This window comes from Miscanthus floridulus, chromosome 3, assembly GCF_019320115.1.
Source record: "Miscanthus floridulus cultivar M001 chromosome 3, ASM1932011v1, whole genome shotgun sequence".
Taxonomy (NCBI): domain Eukaryota; kingdom Viridiplantae; phylum Streptophyta; class Magnoliopsida; order Poales; family Poaceae; genus Miscanthus; species Miscanthus floridulus.
Genome location: NC_089582.1, coordinates 144,558,780 through 144,584,114, shown reverse-complemented (window position 1 = coordinate 144,584,114; position 25,335 = coordinate 144,558,780). Strand labels below are relative to the sequence as shown.

Below are 25,335 nucleotides of genomic sequence, written 5' to 3'. Positions count from 1 at the left end.
TGAGCCGTACTATTTTAACGAACGAATAGTGTTTTTATCTCACAATAAATCAACAAAATAGTACTTTCAGCCATGGATTTTGAGCGAAGCGAACATGGCCTTATTCCTTTTTTTTTGCTGATTTATTCTTTTTTTCCTGCTCTTAATTAATGTACGAGACTGATTTATTCATGCAACGGAGAAGCAGGGCGCTGCCAAATGCCAACTCGTCGGTTCCATTCCATCCTTGGATTTGTCGCTCGGTCGCCGGCCAGCCTGGCTCCTCTCTTGGTTCTTTCTTCCGCGTAGCCCAACAAGGAGAGAACAAAACAACCGCCCTTGCACTGGATCCATCACAATCACAAGAACGGCAGCAACAAGGCCGCCACAGAGACACGATCCCCGCCGTCTCCCCGCTCGCCCGCCTTTGTTCACTCGGTGCGCTCTCGCACTACACGTGCCATGCCGCATGCAGCGAGGAGGAGCCGCCGCTGTTAGCAAGCGACGATGGAGATGGCGAGCGCGCGGAGGAGGGCGAAGCTGCAGCAGGCGGCCGGCGGCGGAGACCAGCAGCTCGCGCTGTGGGCCACCTGCGTGCTCCTCTCCTCCCTCTCGCTGCTCATCGCCGCCGCTTCCTCGGGCCTCGGCGGCGACGCGAGGCTCACGCTCACGCTCACGGCCGGCCGGGATCGGGAGGCCGGTGCGCTCGTGATGAGGGCAACCGGCGCCGCCGCCGTTCACGGAGCGGTGGGCGACGGCAGGAGATACTGCGATGAGGACGACGACCTGATCCGCGGCATGTCCGTGGACGGGGAGTGGGTGCTGCGCGACGCCGACGAGTCCGAGCGGCACTACGGCCCCGGGCAGTGCCCGTTCGTCGACGAGGGGTTCCGGTGCAGGGAGAACGGCAGGCCGGACGGCCAGTACGCCGAGTGGGCATGGCGGCCGAGGCGCTGCGCGCTGCCAAGGTTCCCAACTCCCAAGCATGTGCATGCATATCTATCTATTGCACCTGGAAGCCGTGCGCACGCTGGCTTCGTCCTCGTTCTCACTACCTTGATCATGATCTTCATATGGAGTACGTATATGTATATCAGATTCGACGCGGCGAGGCTGCTGGGGATCCTCCGGAACCGGCGGCTGGTGTTCGTGGGCGACTCCATCGGGCGGAACCAGTGGGAGTCCATGCTGTGCATGCTCGCCTCGGCCGTCGCCGACGACGACGGCAAGCAGGGCGGCGCCATATACGAGGAGAACGGGAGCCCCATCACCAAGCACAAGGGCTTCCTCTCCTTCAGGTTCCGCGACTACAACTGCACCGTGGAGCACTACCGGTCGCCGTACCTGGTTCGCCGCGGCCGCCCGCCGCGCCGCTCGCCGAAGCACGTCGTCACCACGCTCCAGCTGGGCGTCATGGATCCCAGGGCTCCCCGGTGGAAGGACGCGGATATCTTGGTGTTCAACACGGGCCACTGGTGGAACCAGGAGAGGCTACACGAATTGTAAGTCCGTACTGTCACGGCCTAAACTCCTCTCTCTCTCTCTCTCTCTCTCAATGTCACGGTCTAATAAACTGCACACTGCAACGATAATCCAGTCTGATGAAAGAAGAATACAGAATCTAGAGGATTAATTAAGAGAAGAAGTAAGTAAAAAGGTTCTGGAAGAACTTATATATTAAGGGCTTGTTTGGATGTTGTCGGATAATTTCAACCCAATCCAGCTCAACATATATCTGGATTGATGTGGATCCGACTACGTCTAAACAATGCATAAGGTCTTGTTTATATGCATGTGTATTTACTTTAATCCACGTGTGTTGGAGTGGATTAGAATGAAACTTAGTTTAAATCTACTCCGATCCACTTCAGCACATGTGAATTGAGATGAATACATGGGCATCCATGCAAGGCCTAACGTGGGGGCAGATTAGGAAGAGGGGGGGGGGGGGGGGGTGTTAGGGTTTGAGTTATTATATCTCATGCTCATTTGTGTCTATTGCTTTGGTACTCCTAAATAACAATAAGCAATGAGCCGTTTTATTTAATTAGATCATATGGTTCAGATCATCTATTATTTCCGAAGAGATAATAGATGAATATATTCTATATAATTTTATTTTAAAATAGCTCATATAAGGAAAGTTTTATATAGAAAAATCGTTTTTATTATAAATTGGTGCATGCTATATTATTTTGTTGCATATGCATGCGTGATCTATATTATTTTGCTAGTCATTAATATAATTCCTAAATTAGAGCATGCAGAAGCGGTTTAATTTGTTTCCTTTTTCTGGCGCACCAAGTGATCTTTTTCTTTTGCATATCATTAATATAATACCGAGAGATTAGGGGACTCGGAAGTTGTTTGTTTCCTTTTTTCTTTTGAACATGTTGTTTGTTTCCTTTTACTGGCACACCAACGGAGATGGGAAGAGCCACCGTCTTTTATTTTTCTTCCAATATTTGGGGGGTTTGGGAGTTTTTCTTTTCTTTTTCTACTAGGTTACTTTTTTACTTAACTAATTTATATAAAATCTAAAAAATAGATGGTCCAGTTTGTTTCGACTATTATCTATTACCTCTTACTTATTATCGGGTAATGTGAGTACCGTACCATAAGTCCATACTTACTACAATGGGTCAGGCTAGCGTCCGGACGTCTAACCCTAGGCCAGCGTTCTGACGCAGCTCCCCACGCCCCGCGTCTGCTCCATGTCGCACGCCTCGCTTGCTCGGATTTCGCGCCGCTTTGAACGATTCACCCTACCCATGCTGTCACACCCGGTTTTCATAGACAAAACCAAGTGCACTCACATGTATGCCAGGATTTGTTTAATCATACATGGAACAACAAAATAGTGATACATAGCAGTGTTTATTACAAAAGCGTACATATTACAAAATGACCATAGGGTCTAAAACAAAAATTACATCAGAGTTCGAGTGAAACAGGGTCTTCATCCCCGCAGGAAGCCAACCGGGGGTACACCAGCCTAGCAACGACACCGTCTTCAGGAAAAACATCGTCTTCTAAGACTCCGTCTTCTAGTCTGAACAACTGAGTGGGGTAGCAAGGGGGACAAAGAGAAAGGTGAGTACATCGAAATGTACTCCGCAAGTGTAGAAAAATATAACATGAGGCCAACTCAAGGAAAGGCTTACCAAGTTTGACACAAGCACTTAAGCGACACATCCTATTATACCTTAGGAACCTTAGCACCTATTTACTATGTGATATTCACCTTCTCCTCGGAGAACCACCAGAACCACAATCGGATCCCATCCGAGCCAAACCACACATGGATTCCATCCAAGCAACCAACACTTGGATTCCATCCAAGCCAACTAACCAGAGCCATCTAATTCCGAAGAAATCCAAGCTGCTCTTGACCGTGAACACGGTTGATATATCAGTTTTATACTCTGCAAAGGTTGCACATTTTCACCATGAGTCATGATGCCCTTTTGCCCGACGTAGCTAGCCTCTTGACCCACTTCCAAGGTAGATCGGCAGGGTTCACTACAAAGCCTTTACAAAGCCCCTCCAAGTCTGTTTTACACCTCCACTAGGCGTTTACTGTGGCAGAACCGTCTAATCCAATGTCTTCCAGGAGTACTTGTCCTCCATTAAACACTAAGTACTCAAGAGAAGACACTAAACTACGCAGTTCTGTCGAGCACACCACAACGAAGAACTAAAAAATCCATATTTTTTCATCAAGATCATAAATGAGAGAATGAAGCTTACAATATTCTTAAATCATTTCTTACATCACTTTATTACAGTACCAGAATATTACCTCAATTTATTATAACAGTGGAATATAACAATGTTATCAGAGGTACAGAGGAAGCAGGATTAATTTAAGGACATGGTGGAGCATTAACATAGTGGACATTTATATACAAGAGATGCTAACAGATTTTACATCTTTTCTTATAAAAACATTTAGTAAGGGTTATAAATAAATACTGCGGTCATAGCGTGAAAGGAATCCTCTCTGAGTCCACCAGAAGGTTTCCACACATAAGAGTCAGCTCTAAGTATTCTCCAATCATCTACAACAGGGGAAATAAAACCCTGAGTACTCGATTATACTCAGCAAGACGTACCCGACAGGAGGAAAATAAAAGACTCCAAGGATATGTAAGACTTATTTGGCTTGTGGATTGTTGCATCTGCGAAAAGCATTACTAAATGTGCGTCCTTATATTCAATTTTATTAGCTGTCATCATTAGTTCATTAACTAACCATTCTATGTAAGCACATATGCTACTTTCAAGCATGTGGTAAGCAAGCAGAACCATTTTACCATCTTTCATATTCTAGTTCTTACTAAGGTGCTAGACCATAGCCAAGTCAGTACCATATCACACGGCGATTCGTAAACCAATGTATCCCAACTGGGTACCTCGAAACATATGCCTGCTTATACCCCAGGCACAAGCAAGACCAACCCACCACTCTCCTATCAAGGGGTCCAAGTTTCCGTCTAAATTTGGACTCCAAGCCCCCACTCTCGAGTTCCGAACTCAGTGTGGTGCTTAGACCTCCACCATCCCCGCCTCCAATTAGTCGGTCTAGAAAGAGCCAGAACCCATGATAAGAGAGCAACGAGTATTTCCGCTCCCATAAGCAAGTATGTGCTCAGCATAATAAGTCTGTGACCTGAATAAATCCACAGCAACGGACGGTCCTTAACCGACACAGGCGAAACAAGTGCAAATCCGAGCCTCGCTCGAATGCCTAACCAAGTCCAGATCCAAAGTACCATTTCGCCCGGTATCCAATTATCATTCATATATATTCCATATGATAGTAATATAATAACAACAATAATATCTTTCCTATCTCTCGCGAGTGACAGGTAATCACTCGATTTCTACCGGATCCTCTAGCATATCAATCTACACGGTCCTGACATACTAGTAGGACTATATATATATATGCAAGTGGTTTTTATTCAACTCCTTAAAACTTAACGCACAAGCAAAAGATAAAGTGCAGAACAATAGGGGTTATGCATCGGGCTTGCCTGTGTAAGATATAACTAAAAGTTAGCATTCTATCATGGTGACACGATCATCAAGGCACCATCTTTTTCGCTATTTCAGTCGACTCCCTAATCTATCATTGTTCCTATTATGATATACGTGGATGCAACACAGAGATATAAATAATCAACGACAACTACAGCTGTCAAATACGAGTACGCTCCGCAAGCTAACAAGCTAGCTTTAATGACTAACGTACTAGTTTACGTATCCATGTCATCAAGTAAGGCTTTGTGTTCCCAATAAGTGTTTTAGTCCTAAACTCTTAAGGTGTTTCGGTATTTTATTGATTAAACATATATTTTTGAACTAGGACTCATTTAGCTACCTAGTAAGCTAATTATTATGGTACTACAAAAATTACAGAGAGCACCTAATAATATTAGGGATTTACTGTAAAAGTTTCAGAGCCAACACTATCACCAATTCATCACAAAAATTCATACAAGTTTATATCTTATAATATTAAGCATCTTAAATTAATTAGATAACTCCTAGAAATATTACAAAACTATGTGAACCAAATATACTAGTAGATAGTTCACAATTTTAGGAACCTAACAAAATTTGTTTCACAATTTTTGGTTAACTATACAATTTTATATTGAATTTATAAATCTACCTTAGAAGCTAAATTAGAAAATGCTTAGAAAAGGAAAAGGGCCAGTGGCGACCATTTCGGCCCGGCAGCCTAGCGCGGCGCAGCTGCGCGCGCGTCACGACGGCCCAGCAATGGCCCAAGGCCGGGGCGCCCGCACGCGCTCGCGTTTTGCAAAAGAGAGCTCGGGCTTTTGGATAGTCACGCGGAGCAATGGAACACTATTACTACAGACTCAGTCTTTGCATTAAAGACCCTGAAATATGTTGCCTTTGCGACGGGGCAGCCCTCGGCGTGCCCGCGCGCGGCGGTGTGGCACACCGGCGGCAACGGCGGTTACATCGGGCCAACTAGCCTCGATACGACGAAAGTGAGGGGCCGACCATCATCTATAGCTAAACGAGCAAGGATGAGTGGGGGTTAGGGACTCAGAGGCACACTATCGTGGGTTGCAGCGGCGAGCGGGTATCCACGGTGGTGGCGCGACTGTTTCGGTGATCCTACGCCCTCACGGAAAGGTAGAGATGGCAGAGGAGCATTAGTAGCTCACCATGGTGCACGCCCTACTGACGGTTGAAGCAGGGGAGCATTGCAATGGTCTGGCCACGTGCAACCGAGCGGGGCGGCGACGCTCCAAGGTTGACACTGACGTGTCAGGTCCTCACTCACGCCGTTCCTAGTCAAATGAAGGTGAGCAACAGCACAAGGGGACCAAGTCTAGCTCATAGGAACAACTAGTTGAACCCCTACTGAGGGGTAGGGCCATACCCCCAAGTCCTGCTCTATTTCAGAGGCGTGGTGATCGGCGGCCATGGAAACATTAAATTCGTCCGTGCCGAGGCGCGGCAAAGCCTCGATAGGAGTCGACTGGCTAGTAGACTCCCTAGGCCACTTGCTGGTGCAAGGGATTGAACTGCAAAGCTCTGAGCTAAGCGAATCGAGAGGCAGAGGGCGCGGTGCTCCGCTGTGGTCATGTCATGGAGAGGCACATGAGTGAGCTCGAGTGAATTAAGATGCTGGCTTCGACCGATAGCTGTAGTAAGAGCACGTGCGCACAGGTGACAAGACCAACGCTTGAATGAAGCGGCCTGTCACGACGCGCTTGAATGAAGCGGCAAAACCCGAGCGGGCTCACCGGCGTTGGCTAGCGGAACAGGGCGAGGCAGGGAAACGTTCATCGCCGCTGCGTCCGACCTTCGACTCGTCACGTCGGCAAGGTTCTAGCTAAGAACTAGGTAGGGTAGGTAGAATGAGGGGCGGGGCGAGCACCACGTCCATCGCTTGATACAGCCGCAACCACGGCGTGGCCCAGTGGCTAGCCGTGCGAGCGCGGCGCACGTGCAGCAGCGAGACCAGCCGCAGCCAGCTGGGACCGACCAACGCCAGGCCATAGGCGCTGCGCGGCCTCACCCGGGCGCGCGAGCTGGCCAGCGGCAGCAGCCTAGCCTCGATCTGAGCTCAGCTCCAGCAGTGCCCACGCGCGTAGTGACCGCGAACTCGGGGCGAGAGGTAGCACTTGGCGTGCACGCATTTTAAAGCAAAGCAAAAGCTGCTAACAATCACGATCGAGGCTTAACTAATTTCTCTAACCTAAAGTCGATACTAACACCCAGCTAACGAAGCAAACCTCACGTCCAGAGAGCGACCATAGAGGGAGATAGGGAGGTGCCAACATGGGTTCGTCATGCTGAACGCCGGTTCACGAACCGAGCACCGAATCAGAGTTCACAAAGCGTTCTAGTGAAGTTAGGGCAATTTTAGAGCGAACAACTTGACATCCAACACAATGTCGACCTATGCCATGCTCAAGCACTCACTTTGATGCAATCAACAATACCAAAACATGCAACTAGTGTTTAAATATTTTTGTTAGAAATTAAATGTCAAAATATCACTGTTTTACTACTTTTTCATACCTAGGAAGTTAAGGATTTCAATTGAGGCTAAGTAACCATTAACTCTTTTATCGCAATTTTTATTAGATCTAAACCTTGTTAACTTCAACCAACAAATACTTCATGCAATAGTCCATACCTTATATTAACCCGTAGGAGCAAAATATTTAAGCATCATTTAACTATTTTGCTCAATATAATTCGCCAAAAATAGTATTTTAACCATAGTTCAAGTGTTTGCCAACTTAACCAAAAGAGCTTATCTTAACGTCAATTTGATCTTTGAGCTCCCAAATCACTAGTTAACAACATCTATTTTCTTAAAGTTAAAGTTGCATTTTCATCTACTAAACTTGTACTTCAATTTTTATTTAAGTACTAAATACAAGTTATGTTTGATCCTTATTCATAGAAATTGTTTTTCGCCTCACGTGCGTTATAAATTTTTAAAACCCAGAAACTTGTTAGACTAATCCTTCCCGGACCTAAATCTCAGTGCTAAGCAAGCTCGTAACACCAGTGATGTTACATTTACCCCCTACATAAGTCAAAGACCCCAGGGGATTGCTCTTGTGCCACTAAACAAACTCGATGTAGCATAACTCGGAGGAACTAATTAATTGGCCAGGTCCGTCCTATTCCAAAGCTCGTGGTTGCGCTGTTAAGCGGGTTACAGGCTTCGAGAACCGGTCCTTGGGATCCAGACATGATACTAGCACAAACCCAATCCACCAACATCAGCCGCCATACCATGGCATAAACCAACCTCAACCAAACGGTCCATCCTGTCGGATTTACCTACTCACCATGTTACTACCACCAACGGGTTACCAATCCACATAAAAGTTGCATAGCTCATTAGTCAAAATTAATATTAAACCTTCCCAACCCAAGAATGCAAGGCTAAGCATGATTCTACCCATCCAACCTAGGGGTTTCGAGGGTGATAAAAGCAAGTTCTAGTAAATCCCAACATGGGATTCAAATTTAAACTCTGCATTTTTTTCTCGTGGTAAAACCTGTCCAACCGGATTTAAATTCTTGACTTGGTACGGGTGCTCGTATTTTTTCGAATTTATTTTAGGATTTAACGGCGCTATGCTTTTAGTGGTAGGCGACGTCCCCGTCGACAGCGAGACGTCAGTGGTGACTTCGTGAATCTCGAGATCTGCCGGCTTAGTCCTTCGGAGGTGCTCATAGAGGTAGGGTTTACGTACGTATGTTTATAGGAGTGAGCATGCGTACATATTGTGGATGTCTACGTTGTACTATGTAATTCTTAACAAACAAACAAAATTATAGACTGCAACAACCATTCTTGATATGGACGAGCAAGAGGAAACCTCACCAGCACACAGCGGCAGCGCGGCGAGTACGAAGTAACGATGACGATGGAATTGCTTCTGTAGGGAGAGACGGGGTATGAGGAGGTGCCGAGATTCTGTGTGAGCATGGGTGACCCAAAGTGTGCTGCTCTATTTATAGGGAGAGAGAGGTTAGCAGCCAGCATGTGATTGATGGTGGAGCTTCCGTTGCCACTTGCCACTACATGCGATTCATATTTTGTGGGGTGGAAACTGATAGAAGATAAATGAAGCAATCAGTTGTGCTTGTTTGTGGACAACTGGGCATCGGTGGAGTTTTATTGATCCACTAGAAAAAATACTTTCTTAAGCGGTCATGGCATGCAACAGGATGACAGGTAACGCTCAAAGAGGAAGGCAATAATGGTGATCCGCGGCGCATGCGTGACAAGAAGACTTGGCTGGCTTATTTGCTGGTGGTACATGCATGCTTGAGATTAAATGACGTGCAAGGAAAAGAGGTCCAGGGGAAAAAAGTGACTTGCACATTTAGTAGAGAAGGAGATTAAAGGGCCAAGGAAGAGACGATACAATGCATGAACTTGGTTTGCAAAACTATAAAACTTGATTTTAATATTATTTGTGATTTCAAAAATATTTAAATAAAATTTTGAAATAATTTAAACTATACTTTGAAGCATTTTTTTACTTTATAAATAGAACAAAAACCTATTAGCGTCCTAATCGGATTTCTAAATCCATCTTTTACCCAATAAAGTTTAATGCAAAGGCATGAGTGCAAACGAACATATGAAATTAAATTCTAAATTTTTTGGAAAAACGTATTTTTACACTTTAAATTGTCAACTAAATAAATCTTGTAAATTTTTAGAAAACATATAAAATTATTTATTTTATTTAGTGTTTTTTATTAACAACCCAAAATTAAAATTTTGGGGCGTGACAGACTACCCCTTAATAGGAATCTCGTCCCGAGATTCGCTGAAACTACACTCATTAAAAAAAAACAAATCACTCAAGTTCATAACAACAAATCAAACAACCGCTTAAATGCACACTAAAATGATAGGGTCCTTAATGGAAAGCACACTAGCATACAACTTATTATCGTTACTGACCTAAAAGCGCCTAGGCTCAAAAACTTCCTATAAAGGGCATAGGATAGAACGGTCTTGAAAATCTTCGGTCTTGACAGGAATGATTCTTATTGATGGCTTCACGTTGAGATCTTCATCTCGTCAAACAACTTCAACTCTCGAAGTAGAATCTTGAACTCCTTCATTGATCTTGAAGAACAAAGGGCTCCGGTGAAATACTTTTATAAATAGAGCATAGAAGGAGCAAGACAAGTTTAGTTTATATGAAAATAGTTTTAGAAAATGACCATTGCTAACTAGGCTGGCGTCCTACGATCAATAGCCCACCCCCATGCAGGCCCACACCACCCGAACATCACCAGCATCGAGAAGAGGAGGAGACACTAAGATGAGGTAGCAAAAGGCGAGGAGGGAGATACAACACCCGATCTACTTTTCAAACATTCAAATGAAACATTTGCAACATAAGTTCAAAATAGTTGAAACACTTGCAACATATGTCTGAAACATTTGTAAAAAGACCTGAAAAACGCTTGAAAAAGCCATTGCAAATGATATACAACATCCAGATGAAACAAATGCAATATCCTGATAAACACACTTGCAACACGCGTCGGAAAAAATAGATGAAACATTGAGAACGGAAGCTTGCAACATAAGTGCACAACCATTACAACATAAGCAACACACCAATCTACTTATGCAATATCCATGTTGAAAGGATCAAGATGCCCAAGAGGAGGGGTGAATTGGACTAATTCTAAATTTCTTTGTAATAATTAAACTCTACGGTTAGCCTAATTAAACCCTTGTGCCTAGAAAGTGTTTCTATTGATGTAACACACAAAAGTTTAGCACCCTAAGTTCTAATCCTACTCTAGCATGATAATTCTAGGAATGTAAATGACAAGAATTGAATTGCTCAAAGTAAATGCTCAAAGTAAAGAGAGAAGGAGGAACACGGCGATGTTTTACCGAGGTATCGAGAGTCGCCACTTCCCACTAGTCCTCGTTGGAGCACTCGCACAAGGGTGTAGCTCCCCCTTGATCCGCGCAAGGATTAAGTGCTCTCTACGGGTTGATTCTTCGACACTCTATCACGGTGAATCACCCACAACCGCTCACAACTTGAGTTGGGTCATCCACAAGCTCTGCCGAATGATCACTAAGCTCTCTAATCACTACCAAGCCGTCTAGGTGATGGCGATCACCAAGAGTAACAAACACGAACTCTCACTTAACACGACAAGCCTAATGAGAAGGATGGATGCACACTTTGCTACTCTTGATCTCACTAATGAGGGCTCTCTTTGGGATTCTTAAATCTTAATCACCTCACTAGGACCTTGCTCTTCTTGGTACTCTCAAAGTTGTTTCTCAGCTGTTGGAATGAGCAAAAGTACCCCCACACACGAATGGAGGAAGTGTTTATAACATGGGCTAAAATGAACCGTTATGTGCCTCTGTGGGGTGACCGGACGCTCCGGTCATGTTGACCGGACACGCCGGTCAGTTCACCCCGAACTCTAGAGTTTACAGTGTGATCGGACACGTCCGGTCAAGATTTTTCCTCTGTGGAACCTTACTGGAGTCGACCGGACGCTGGCCCTCAGCATTTGGTCACTTGACCTCTCAGCATCCGGTCGCACCAGACGAAAACACCTCGGTCAAATGAACTGACCGGACCCTGAGCCAGTGTCTGGTCACACCAGAGCCAGCGTCCGGTCAGTATTTGACCCTCCATTCACTTCTAACTCTCGATCATACGTAAATGAAGTTTGCTCCATTGGATCTAAGGGCTATTTTGGAGCTACCGAGTGCTAGATTTAGCAAGTGTGCACCACACCTAACTCACTAGACTCACCTAGGTCAAGCTACCCGTCCATACCCCCCTTAATAGTATGGCCAAAGGAAAAACAAAGTACTAAACTACTCTAAGTGTCTCTTCAATTCCAAACGATACTTAGAACTAGTCCATCCTTAACCTTGTCGTCCATCATTTGAAAACCGAAATGATTTCCATCGTAGGGGCGTGACCACCATGATTGCCCAATCGATCTCCATTATCGTGACTTAGCTTAATTGCCTCTGCAAAACATATGTTAGTCACAGCAATCACGTATTGTCATTAATCACCAAAACCCAACTAGGGGCTTAGATGCTTTCAATCTCCCTCTTTTGGTGATTGATGACAATACTACCTCGAGTATGTGAAAAGAGATGAGGTTTTTAACATGCTTGGTTCATATAAGCTTTTGGCAATAAGAACAAAAGTATTAGGCAAGCTTATATGACCCAAGCCAACATGATATACTCAAAAGATATGAAATAAGCATGAGTACAAGTAATGAAACTCATTTGCATCGGAGTGAAATGCGGAAGCAAAGCAAATGAGCATGGCACAAGTGATATGACATATAACTAATTCAAAGTAGAGAGCACACATGTCATATATCACGATCACGTAGATATCACTATCACATAAATAGTTTAATGCATAAAAGTAAACACACGATGAATGCATAATAGTGTATCACACATGAAAACCAAATATAATAGATAGTTTAAGTAAACTAAGCTCCCCCTAAGTCGCTCCCCCTAAGTCTAGCATACTTGATCCCTCTCCCCCTTTGGCGTCAAACACCAAAACCTAAGGGTCGATCGGTGAGGCTGCAGCGGACGAGTCGGGCGCTAAGGTACGAGGAGTAAGCTAGAACTGAGTGCCATCATCATCTAAACCAGAGCTCTGAGCTATCTAACCCTCTATAGCTAGAAGCGATGCTGAAGCGATCTGGGTTGGATCAACAGCTGGAGCTGCTGTAGACTATGTAGGTATGACTGGAGCAGCTGGCTCTGATGATGCCACTGACGAAGAGAGCGTCTCTGTAGTCTTGATAATAGGTGCAATGATAGAAGGACCTGGGACATGCAAATATGGCGGAGTAGGCTGTCCTGTCAACTCACTGAAGGATGCACCAAGGCTCCTAGACATTGTAGTCTCTAGCACTAGCAGCGAAGAAATCTGAGCCGGTATAAAGCCCGTCTAAAGAGGTGTGAACTGCGGGGCTATCATGGGCGAAGCAAACCACTAGGGCACCTGCTCTATAGGTAAAGCAAACTATGCTGGTGGCTGTCCCTGACTCTAAAGCCCACTAGACTGTAACGCTGGAGTCATAGAAGTGGTGGCAGGCTGACCAAGCTGGGGTGAAGGCTGTGGCGGTGGAACCCCAATAGCTGTCACTACATGCTGCATAAATCTAAGGAGCTGCTACTGCATGAGGAGATGTTGCTGATGCATGGCTTGCTGCTGCTGCTGCTGAATGGCCTACTGCTACCACTAAAACTCATCATGTCGAGCCTGGAATTGTGTAAAGGTAGCAGTGGTCTCCTGAACTTGGCGAGCCTGATCCTGCCTCATCCGCTGAAGTATGACAAGTAGAGCGGGGTCTATCTACAATGCAGATGGAGCTAAACTGGAGCTACCAGTCTCATAATCATGTCATCGTGGAGGCATTTGAGGGATATTGTGGTAGTCCTCATCTGAGCTGTCACTAGGGTCGCTCTCGACCATCCCCTCCTGTTGAGCATCTAACTACTCCTCCTTTATAGCTACTATGCCCCTGATAGTATTATCCTACTGGGTTGCAGTCTCTGGCACCTCTGGACGATGGCGCGGCTAGCTAGGTGCAGTCAGTGTACTATGGCGGATCATCTGAGTTAGGTTATATGTAGGGAACTCTACGTAGCACCACTATACTCAGCTAGCATCTCAGGTGACCTCACTATAACTGCCCTGTGAATTAGAAACGTGATCTAGTGGGCATAGGGCAACTGTCGATGACCCATGAACCTCTTAGCAATAGTGTCCTCCATCTCAGATAGAAGGAGATTCCAAATATCAAACATTGTTTGCTGCATCAGACAATTTAGTAGCCACAACTGGATGCGAGTCAAGCCCTCGTGATACCCCATCCTCGGAAGGAGTGTCCTCCTCATAATGGCATCAAGCACTCTAGCAGTGGGAGTAAGATCACTAGGTGTCCTGCTCAACCCCTTGCCAAATGGCTCTGTGAAGCAGTGGTAGACTAGATCAGTAGGGGGCACCATCCCACCATGAGGATGTCTAGGGGGCGTTGTCTATCCGTAGCAAACCTCATGTAGCTAGACGGGCTGCTCCTAAAGCCTAAGTATCTCTCTGACCCTAGTGCTCGTTAGCCTGGAATCTCTATCACTAAATGCAAAATGTATGAATCTGTGTTGCGGGTCAATCCAGAGAGAAGCATAGAACTAATGGACCCAAGATGGAACATACAATCCTATCTATCCAAGTAAGTCTGTCAACCCTGGTAGGTAAGAAAGGTAGGGGCGAATGTGCTCTCCAGCTGCTGCAATAATAGACTCTATGTTGCACAACCTCTGAGATCTGAAAACAGCTCCACTGTTAAGATATGCATTATAGAAATCCTCCTGTAGTGGTGTGTAGAAGCCCTCTGATGCACACTCATCTCGCCTCGGTGGAAACCACTGCTCAAACTCCATAAATCTAAGCTGCTGCACCTACTTGGCCATGGCGGCCCTCAGATCTAGATGAGTCACTAGAGGCAGACCCTGTGGTCTAGGCGGTGGATGAGAACCCCTCTGCTGTGTATCTGCCCTCGGTGTGACTAGAGCACGAGTACGACTAGAGCGGCGAAGCTATGGCTGAGGTGCTTGCTCTATCTCCTAGGCATGATGTCCCTCCTGAGTCTGCTCTGCTGCTTGTGGCTCCTGCTGTGACTACCCCTGCGGCTGACTCTCATCTAAGACAACTCACCATCCCACAATCATGACGGTCCCAGCTAGACCACCATGACGGCGCTCAACCTGCTCAAGTACTTCTATTGTCGCTGGTGGAAGCTACTGATCTGCAATGACTACACCACTACGAGCACCTCATCTCTTAGCACGCTCTGCGGCCTCTACAACTACGACTGCTCTAGCTATATCAGCATCTGGATACTTGCGCTTCTTTGTTATGAAATTGAATAGAGGATATACTGATAATCTTAATTATTCATCTAGAGATACGAAACCCTAAGAAAGCAAGCAATTAGGTACGAAATTGAATCGAGGGCTTGCTACCTGATGAATCGGTGATCTGAAGAGATGAGATACGATACGCGGGGAACCACTGAATCGACTAGGGTTAAGGTTTGCGATGCGCTAGATCGGAAGTGGAGATGTACTGGTGGTGCTGGAGCAAGCTAGGGCACGACATGGGTGCCAACGTTCGAGTATGGCTTGAACATGGTGGCGGCGTTGGCGGTGCGCAGAGACATAGAGGCGGCGGCACACGAAGGCGCGGAGGCGGCGACGTGCGGAGGCTCGAAGGCGGCGGCACACGGAGGCACGCAGAGGCTGCAGCACGTGGAGGCATGGAGGCGGCGGCGCATGGCACAAACATCGGTGCGGCGGTGGGCGGAGGCATGGGCGACGCGACGGGCGGCGGTATAGGGTACGGCGGCCGTCGGTGGATTAGGTAAAGATACACGCAGCGAAAGGTTATATGGGGGTCCCCTGCATGTCAGAAAAGGAAAAGGAGAAAGAATCTGGGTCCCGCACGTTTTCTACTGACCAGACGCTCCGGTGACAGCGACCGGATGCTGCCACCCAGCGTCCGGTCGATTTCAGTAAGGTTCAAAACCCCTAGAATTATGACCGGACGTGTCTGGTGGACATCGACCGGACACAGCCAGAGTCTGGTGCAAGCTGTCTCCTTCGTCTTCGATCGACCGAACGTAGAGCCACCATCTGATCGGACGTTGGGAGAACACTGGCGTCCGGTCACTCCTTCGCAACAAGTTCACCTCCTGTGAACTAACCGGACACTGGACATCAGAGTCCAGTGCAGCATCCGATCACTCTTTTTCCAGCGAATCTTCAAAGCCCTTCGTGCTGCCTATTTCCAATCAAGTCTCAACTCCAATAAGATCCAAATAAACACCAATTAGGACTGATGTGAGTGACATCTCTCAAACCCTCATGTTTTTCAAAAATATTTTACCTTAGGCTATTATTCTTTTATGAAAATAGGCAATAAGAGAGCAATTGAAGATGCACAATAAAACAACATTTATGCATATACAATGCAATACTTGGAAGATAAATCTAGTTGTTTGTCAAGTTTAATCCAAGGTTAAGCTTCTTCACACGCTTTATGGTGGTTATCTTAACCATGTTAGACAAGCCCTATATGCATTACAAAAATTAAACATGTTGTATATTACAATACAATGCAAGGGACAACACAAGCTTATTTTTTAGTGAAGTTACTAAAATCAAGAACATTGAGCTCATTCCGCAATCTACAAAATGTTGCCTCATCTAGCAGTTTAGTAAAGATATCTGCTAATTGATCCTCGGTCCTTACACCTTCTAATAATATATCATTTTTAGCAACATGATCTCTAAGAAAGTGATGGTGGATATCTTTATACTTGGTGTGAGAGTGTTGAACCGGATTATTTGTAAGTTTTACCGCACTTTCATTATCGCACAAAAGAGATACTTTATCTAGAACTACATCATAGTCTAGTAAAGTTTGTTTCATGTAAAGTATTTGTATACAACAAGCACCTACGGCAATGTATTCCGCTTCGGCGGTGAACAAAGTCACACTATTTTACTTCTTGGAGGACCACGACACAAGTTATCTACCAAGCAAATGGCACTCTCTGGATGTGCTTTTTCTATCAACTTTGCAACCGGCATAATCCAAATCAGAATAGCCAACTAACTCAAATATAGCTCCTTTGAGATACCAAAGGCCAATGCTTGGTATGTGCTTAAGATACCTAAGAATTCTTTTTATGGTAATTAAATGAGTTTCCTTAGAATTAGCTTGAAATCTAGCACACATACACACACTAAACATGATGTCGGGCCTAGATGTGGTTAAATATAGCAAGCCACCAATCATAGAGCGGTAGAGAGTTTGATCAACCGTGTTACCTCCCTAATCTAGGTCGAGGTGTCCATTAGTTGGCATTGGTGTCTTGATTGACTTACATTCATCCATCTTGAATCTCTTAAGAAGATCATTTGTATATTTCCCTTGAGAGATAAAAATCTCTTCTCTCATTTATTTGATTTAAAAACCAAGAAAGAATGTAAGCTCTCCAATCATTGACATCTCGAACTCCTTCGATATCAATTCAAGAAACTCTTTGCAAGAATCTTCATTTGATGATTCAAAGATGATATCATCAACATACACTTGACAAATAAAGATATGCCCATCAAGCTTCTTGGTGAATAGTGTGGTGTCGACCTTCCCGATGGTGAAGCCCTTCTCAATGAGAAAGTCCTAAAGACGCTTATACCAAGCTCTTGGGGCTTGCTTAAGCCCATATAATGCCTTAGACAACCTATAAACATGATTAGGATATCTAGGGTCTTCAAACCCGGGAGGTTGATCAACATAGACTAGTTCATTAATAAAGCCATTTAAAAATGCACTTTTTACATCCATTTGATATAGTTTCATTTTATGATGTGATGCGTATGCAAGGAGGATATGAATGGCTTCTAGTTTTGCAACCGGTGCAAAGGTCTCTCCAAAATCCAACCCTTCAACTTGAGAGAACCCCTTTACAACTAGTCTTGCCTTGTTCCTCACAACTACACCTTGGTCATCTTGCTTGTTGTGGAACACCCACTTTATTTCAATGACTCTTGCTCCTTTTGGCAGCTCTTCAAGAGTCCATACTTCATTGCAGGTGAAGTTGTTCAACTCTTTATGCATGACATTTATCCAATTCGGATCTTGAAGAGCTTCTTCTACCTTGGTAGGCTCATAGCAAGAGACAAAAGAGCGATGAGCAATAAATAAAGCAAGTTTTTGTGAGCGAGTCATTACACTCTTTGATTAACTTCCTATGATAAGATCTTGTGGATGATCTTATAGTAGAGGTGTATTTCTTCTATTGACCACTTGAGGAGGAGGTTTTAGAGCATCAACATCTTATGCTTGTGCCATCATTTGATCATTGGAGACATGGGTGTCTTCATTTTCTACTATCCCATCTTTATCATCATCTTGTGGCACACTTGATGAAGGAGGTGGATCAACCACTTGTACATCATATTCATTATCTTTAGGTTTGATGTCTCCAACCGGAATGTTCTTCATAGCCTCCCTCAATGGTTCATCACCTACATCATCAAGATTCTTATGTGCTCCTTGGGAGCCATCAGATTCATCAAATTCCACATCATATATTTCTTCAACCAAGCCGATGACATGATTAAATACTCTATATGCTTTGGACTTTGATGAGTAACCAATAAGAAAACCAATATCACAATGTCTTTGAAACTTTTCTAGGTGTTGCCGCTTCTTATAGATATAGCATTTACAACCAAACACCCTAAAGAAGGAGATGTCCGGCTTTTTCCCATTGAGCAACTCATAAGGTGTCTTGCTAAGGAATTTTTAAAGGAATAGGCGGTTGGATGCATAGCATGTGGTGTTGATAGCTTCTGCCCATAGAACTTCGGGGTGTTGTACTCATCTAGCATTGTTCTTGCAAGAGTGATCAATGTCCAGTTCTTCCTCTCAACTACACCATTTTGTTAAGGAGTATATGTTACGGAGATCTCATGCTTGATCCTAACTTCATCACAATATGCTTCTATGTTTGTGTTGTCAAATTCCTTTCCATTGTCACTTCTTATCTTCTTGAGCTTCACTTTAAACTCATTTTATGCTCTCTTAGCAAACTTCTTGAAGCAAGATGCAACTTCAGATTTGTCATGAAAGAAGAATACCCATGTATATCTTGAATAGTCATCAACAATCACAAGACAATAAAGATTTCCTCCCAAACTCTTGTATGTTGTTGGCCCAAATAAGTCCATGTGAAGGAGTTCTAGCACTCTTGTGGTTAACATGAAAGCTTTGGTTGGATGAGTATTTACAACTTGCTTGCCGGCTTGACATGCACTATAAAGCTTGTCCTTCTCAAATTTCACATCCTTCAACTCTCTCACCAAATCATTCTTCATTAGCTTCTTGAGTGAGCTCATCCTAATATGAGCAAGTCTTCTATGCCATAGCCACCTAAGTGTTGTTTTGGTGAATAGGCAAGTCTTCAAATTTGCATCTTCGGAGGTGAAGTCCACTAGATATAGGTTGTTGTATCTAAATCCTTTGAATATCACTTGATCATCATTCTTTTTAGATACAACAACTTTCTTCTCGGTGAACAAGCATTGGAAGCCAAGATCACACAATTGTCTAACAGATAGCAAATTGAAGCTCAATAAAGCAACATATAGCACATTTGAGATAAAATGATCATTTGATATTGCCACTTTGCCTAATCCTTTAACCTTGTCCTTTGAGTTATCTCCAAATGTAATTCTTTCTTATCCATCTACTTCTTTATTTAGTGAGGTGAACATACGAGGATCATCGGTCATATATTGTGTGCAACCACTATCAATAACCTAATGACTTCCACCGGTCTTGTAGTTCACCTACACATAAAAGATTAAGCTTTAGGAACCCAAACTTGTTGAGGGCCCTTCACCTTCTCAACAAGTGACTTAGCAACCCAAATTTTCTTAGGCATATTCTTGTTGGAAAGTCCTAAGAACATAACTTTCATCTCTCCACTAGAATCCTTTCTAAACATGTAGTGAGCATTGAAGGCAAAAGGTCTAGCATGCTTGGGCAAGGGTTGTGGTGGAGTTTGGCACTCATGAGCAAAGTGGCCTTCTTGTCCATACTCAAAACACTTCTTTGGCTTTGGCTTTTGTTGTTGTTGACCTTAAGCCTTCTTTTCTTTATTTGCCATGTACCTAATGCCACTTCTATCCATCTTTATAATGGTGTTCATTAGTAGCTCACTTTGAAGATACTTGCCTCTAGTGAACTTGCTCAATCCAATCTTGAGATGCTCTTTCTCTAACTTGAGCTTCTTGTTCTCTTCCTTAAGAGCATCATTGTTTTTCTCTTCCTTGAGCTTCTTATTTTCTTCTTTAAGCTTCTCATTCTCAAGCATCAACTCACCATCATGATCAAGAGTTTCTAGCACAACGAACTTGGTGGTTTTGAGTTCTTCAAGATCTTTCTTGAGCTTTTCATTGTTATTTTTGAGCTTGACAAACTCATCATAATCATCGGTCTCAACCACTTGCTTGCCTTTGCTACTAGAACTTTGCTCAATGCTCTTAATGATGAAATCATCACATGATGTAGCTATATCAATCTTAACAACATTGTTAGTAGCATCATGTGGCTCATTGAATAAATATTCTTGAGCAATAACTAGATTATCATGATTAATCTTAAGAGTAGTATATTCATCTTTTAGCATATTATGGCTAGTGATGAGCTCTTTATGTATCCTCTCAAGTTTATCATATTTATCTTTAAGCTCTTTCTTAGAAGATTTGAGCTCCATGAGTTTGGATGACATAGCTTCATTTGCTTCTCTAAGCTCAACACTAGCCTTTTCGGCTATATCATATTTAGCTAAAAGAGAATCATTTTTAGCTTCTAGCTTGTCATTCTTAGCTCTAGTCTTTATAATGATCTTAGAGTATTTATTTAGCAATTTAACAAGGTCATCATAAGAAGGTGATCCATATTCATCATCATCACTATCGCTATCATCATTACTAGCATGTTCATCACCACTACTCTCATCATCATTTGATACCTTGCGTTCATCCTTGGCCATAAGGCATAGGTGTGTAGAGGATGATGACGATGGTGGCAGTGAAGATGATGAAGAGTCAATAACAATGACGGCCACCTTCTTGTTGTCACTATCATCATCGGATGAGCCACTAGATCAATCAATGTTCGTGAGCCAATCACCGACGATGTATGTCTTTCTACTCTTCTTCTTGTGGAAGTCCTTCTTGTCATCTCTCTTCTTGTGTGGCTTATCTTTCTTCTTCTCATCTTCATCACTTGAGTCATCTTTCTTGCCCTTGTTCTTGTTCTTGAATTTGTCTTTCTTGGGCTTTGTGCATTGGTGAGCTAGATGATCATGTTCTCCATAATTGTAGCAATCCATCTCAGAGATTGGCTTCCTTCTAGAGCTAGTGAAGAACTTCTTCTTCTTACCATCAAACTTGATGCCACTCTAGTTGAGCTTCTTTAGCATCTTGGCGGTTTTTCTCACCATGAGAGCAAGGCTTGCATCATCAACTTCATCATCACTTGAGCTCTCATACTCAAGCCTTGCTTTGCCCTTCTCTTGACTAGCTTTGAATGCTAAGTCATTTTCTTTCTTCTTGTTAGAGGATGAGCCATCTTGAGGTGTGATGTGCATGTACATCTCATGAGCATTGATCTTTCCCAAGATTTGTGTTGGTGTAGCGGTGGAAAGATCATATTGATGAAGCATGGTCATAATGTGCCCATATTTATCAATGGGGAGGACACTCAAGATCTTTCTTACAACATCGGATGGTTGCATTTGAGTGAGTCCAAACCCATTAACTTCCTCTACAAGAATATTCAAACGTGAAAACATTTTATTAGCACATTTTTTAGGAAGCATCTCAAAAGAGTTAAGCTTTTTTATGACAAGATGATAGCATTCCTCACGCTCACTCTTTGTTCCCTCATAGAGCGCACAAACGTCCGACCATAGTGTATGGACGTCTTTGTGGTTCCTTACCCGATTGAACATATCTTTACAAAGATCTCTAAATATGGTGTTTCTAGCCTTTGCATTCTATTTTTCATATTTCAACTCATCGCCTTATAGGTTAGTAGCATCCCGAGGTTTTGGGAAGCCTTGTGAGGTGGCTCTAAGTATTCCAACATATAGAGCTTCTAAGTACGTCTCCATGCGAATTTTCCAATATGGAAAATCATCCCCCTCAAAGATAGGAGGAGATCCATCCCCGTGAGACATCTTTCTCTAGGCGGTTAAGCCTAAATACGTGAGCACGAGGCTCCGATACCAATTGAAAGGATCAAGATGCCCAAGAGGGGGATGAATTGGACTAATTCTAAATTTCTTTGCAATAATTAAACTCTACGGTTAGCCTAATTAACTTCTTGTGCCTAGAAAGTGTTTCTATTGATCTAACGCACAAAAGTTTAGCACCCTAAGTTTCAATCCTACTCTAGCATGACAATTCTAGGAATATAAATGACAAGAATTGAATTGCTTAAAGTAAATGCTCAAAGTAAAGAGAGAAGAAGGAACGCAACGATGTTTTGTCGAGGAATCGGAGAGTCGTCACTCCCCACTAGTCCTCGTTGGAGCACCCGCGCAAGGGTGTAGCTCCCCCTTGATCCGTGTAAGGATCAAGTGCTCTCTACGGGTTGATTCTTCGACACTCCGTCACGGTAAATCACCCACAACCGCTCACAACTTGAGTTGGGTCATCCATAAGCTCCACTGGATGATCACCAAGCTCTCCAATCACCACCAAGCCGTCTAGGTGATGGCGATCACCAAGAGTAACAAGCACGAACTCTCACTTGACCACGACAAGCCTAATGAGAAGGATGGATGCACACTTTGCTACTCTTGATCTCACTAATGAGGGCTCTCTTTGAGATTCTTAAATCTCAATCATCTCACTAGGACCTTGCTCTTCTTGGCACTCTCAAAGATGTTTCTCAGCTGTTGGAATGAGCAAAAGTACCCACACACGAATGGAGGAAGTATTTATAACATGGGCTGAAAAATGAACTGTTATGTGCCTCTGTGGGGTGACCGGATGCGCCGGTCAGTTCACCCCGAACTCCAGTGTTTATAGTGTGACCGGACGCGTCCGGTCGAGATTTTTCCTCTCTGGAACCTTACTGGAGTCGACCGGACGCTGGCCCTCAGCGTCCGGTCACTTGACCTCTCAGCGTCCGATCGCACCAGACGAAAACACCTCGGTCAAATGAACTGACCGGACCCTGAGCTAGCGTCCGGTCACACCGGAGCCAACGTCCGATCAGTATTTGACCCTCCATTCACTTCCAACTCTCGATCATACGTGAATGAAGTTTGCTCCATTGGATCTAAGGACTATTTTAGAGCTACCTAGTGCTAGATTTAGCAAGTGTGCACCACACCTAACTCACTAGACTCACCTAGGTCAAGCTACCCGTCCATACCCCCTTAATAGTACGGCTAAAGGAAAAACAAAGTTCTAAACTACTCTAAGTGTCTCTTTAACTCTAAACGACACTTAAAACTAGTCCATCCTTAACCTTGTCGTCCATCCTTTGAAAACCGAAACAATTTCCATCGTAGGGGCATGACCCCCATGATTGCCCAATCGATCTCTATTACCGTGACCTAACTTAATTGCCTCTGCAAAACATTCGTTAGTCACAGCAATCATGTATTGTCATTAATCATCGAAACCCAACTAGGGACCTAGATGCTTTCACATGTGAAACAAATTGCAATATGCATATAAAACACTTGAAACATACACTTTCAACATGTGTTTTTCACCCTTCTTCCGAACGACGCAAAGCAGAGCGGGGAACGGCCGGTTCCGGCCAGCTGGCAACCGAGGATGGTGGCACGGCATGGCAGTGGCCAGCTGCGCTTACACCTGGCCTGGTCTGGTCACTCTGGATCTCTGATGTCGCGAACTGAGGACGAGCGTCGCAGCGGCGCCGACATCGAAGCGGCCACGACCTTCTGGCAGGGAATGGTGGCGTCGGCAGCACCTCAACACGGCGGGGGACGGGGCATGGCGCTCAACTAAGGGGCACAGGGCATGACACATAGGGGCGGGGAAGGGGCACCTCGCTGCGTGGGATGGGGCGCAACGATGTGGAGTGTGCGCACACAGGATGGGGGCGCTGCGTGATGTGAGGCGGAGAGGAAGCGAAGGGTATTGGGGATTTTTGTTTTTCTAAGAGAAGGTGGGGATTTCTGAGGGAGCAGCCCCGTTGTTAATTTGTTTCTCCTGTACTGACGTACGTACTGTACGTGTGGTGAAATATATGAAGAGGATGCTACTTCCAGGAGGGCAAGACGGTGCGGCTGAACATGAGCGTGGAGAACGCCTACCAAAGGGCGCTGAAGACGCTGCAGAAATGGGTCCAGAAGGAAGTAAACACCACAAAAACACTGGTCGTCCTCCGAACATACTCACCGGCACATGTAAGCAGGTACAGTACATTACATTACATACGGTGATCGATCGAGCAGCTTGCATTGCATTGCATTGCTTGCTTGCTTCCTACTCCTACTTAACTTGTAGATGGTGCCTGGTGCCGGCCGGTGGCGGTGCATATATGCAGGGCTTCCAACGGCAGTGGAGGCTGGTGTCGCAGGGAGACGGTGCCGGAGCAGAACACGTCCAGGATCGCGCTGCACCGGTGGCCGGGCCTGCTGAACCCGAGCCCGGCTTTTATTGAAGCGGCGGCGGCGGCGAAGCAGAAGAAGCGGCGGCGGCCGGTGATGCATGTCCTGAACGTGACCCTGATGACGGCGCAGCGGCGAGACGGCCACCCGTCGGTGTACAACGTCGTCCGCCTCCCGTCGCCGGCGGGCGTGCAGGCGCAGCAGGAGCAGGTGATGAGGGCGGCGGACTGCAGCCACTGGTGCCTGCCCGGCGTGCCGGACGCGTGGAACCAGCTCCTCTACGCTTTGATTCTACGTAGTAGTATGTCAGGAGGATCGGATTGATCGGAGCTAGTAGTTAGTATAGCCAGCTACCTAGCTGAGGTATTTTTATTTATTTATTTATATTAATTATATATATAAATTAATTCTCCTAATAATAATACCAATGACGTGTCCGGCCCAATTTTCCATTTCCCTAAACACTCTTAATTGCAACTTATCATGAATAATAGATTGAGAAAGCCTTGCAGGGAGTAGTCAAATTTACAAAATCATAATTTAGATCGACTCGTGTGCCGCTATATTAATTAATGGATGGATTATTGTATACCAATCAATAATTTGAAAATTACACGGGACGAGATGCTAAAAATTCATCTTTCCTTTGATTCTTTGGTGGTACAGACTGAGATGTTTTGACTTTTAAAAAAGTTAAAATAACTTATAATTTAGAAGGAAGAGAGTATATAATAACTAAAAGGTCTTAGGACGGCAAAAATGTGTACTGTATGCTGCCTAAGAGTCGTTTGCATGCCGCAATGGAGTTATCATGGTAGATCGTGATGGTCCCTGTTCCTAGCATAGCTAGGAGCCGCACATGACAACAGGCGGGCAACAACACAACACAGCATATGTTACGCCAGCAGTAGCAGGAGGCAACAGAGAAGGCGTAGATGGGTCATGCATGGCCGGTGTACGTATCACTCGAGGTGATTGTGATCCCAGTGATGTCGCGCGCGCGTGGGCGTCGATGAGTGAACGAACAAAAAATTAAAGGAGATAGACACG

General features: G+C 44.6%; 1 protein-coding gene across 1 annotated transcript; it reads left to right on the top strand.

Annotated features, from left to right (window-relative positions):
- The first annotated feature begins 533 nt into the window (after window positions 1-533).
- On the top strand, window positions 534-24,609 carry LOC136544623 (protein trichome birefringence-like 11). The gene is made up of 4 exons (XM_066536716.1): window positions 534-947; window positions 1,077-1,481; window positions 23,928-24,089; window positions 24,222-24,609. The coding sequence occupies exons 1-4, from the start codon at window positions 691-693 to the stop codon at window positions 24,607-24,609; spliced, it is 1,212 nt and encodes a 403-aa protein (XP_066392813.1). The 5' UTR covers window positions 534-690.
- The last annotated feature ends 726 nt before the right edge of the window (window positions 24,610-25,335 follow it).

What these genes read in the sequence shown, in the direction of transcription:
- LOC136544623 (XM_066536716.1), top strand. Translation starts at nt 691, where the DNA reads ATGAGGGCAACCGGCGCCGCCGCCGTTCACGGAGCGGTGGGCGACGGC. An exon ending in AGGCGCTGCGCGCTGCCAAG is followed by an intron (nt 948 to 1,076) that starts GTTCCCAACTCC and finishes TATGTATATCAG; the next exon opens with ATTCGACGCGGCGAGGCTGC. An exon ending in TCACCGGCACATGTAAGCAG is followed by an intron (nt 24,090 to 24,221) that starts GTACAGTACATT and finishes GCATATATGCAG; the next exon opens with GGCTTCCAACGGCAGTGGAG.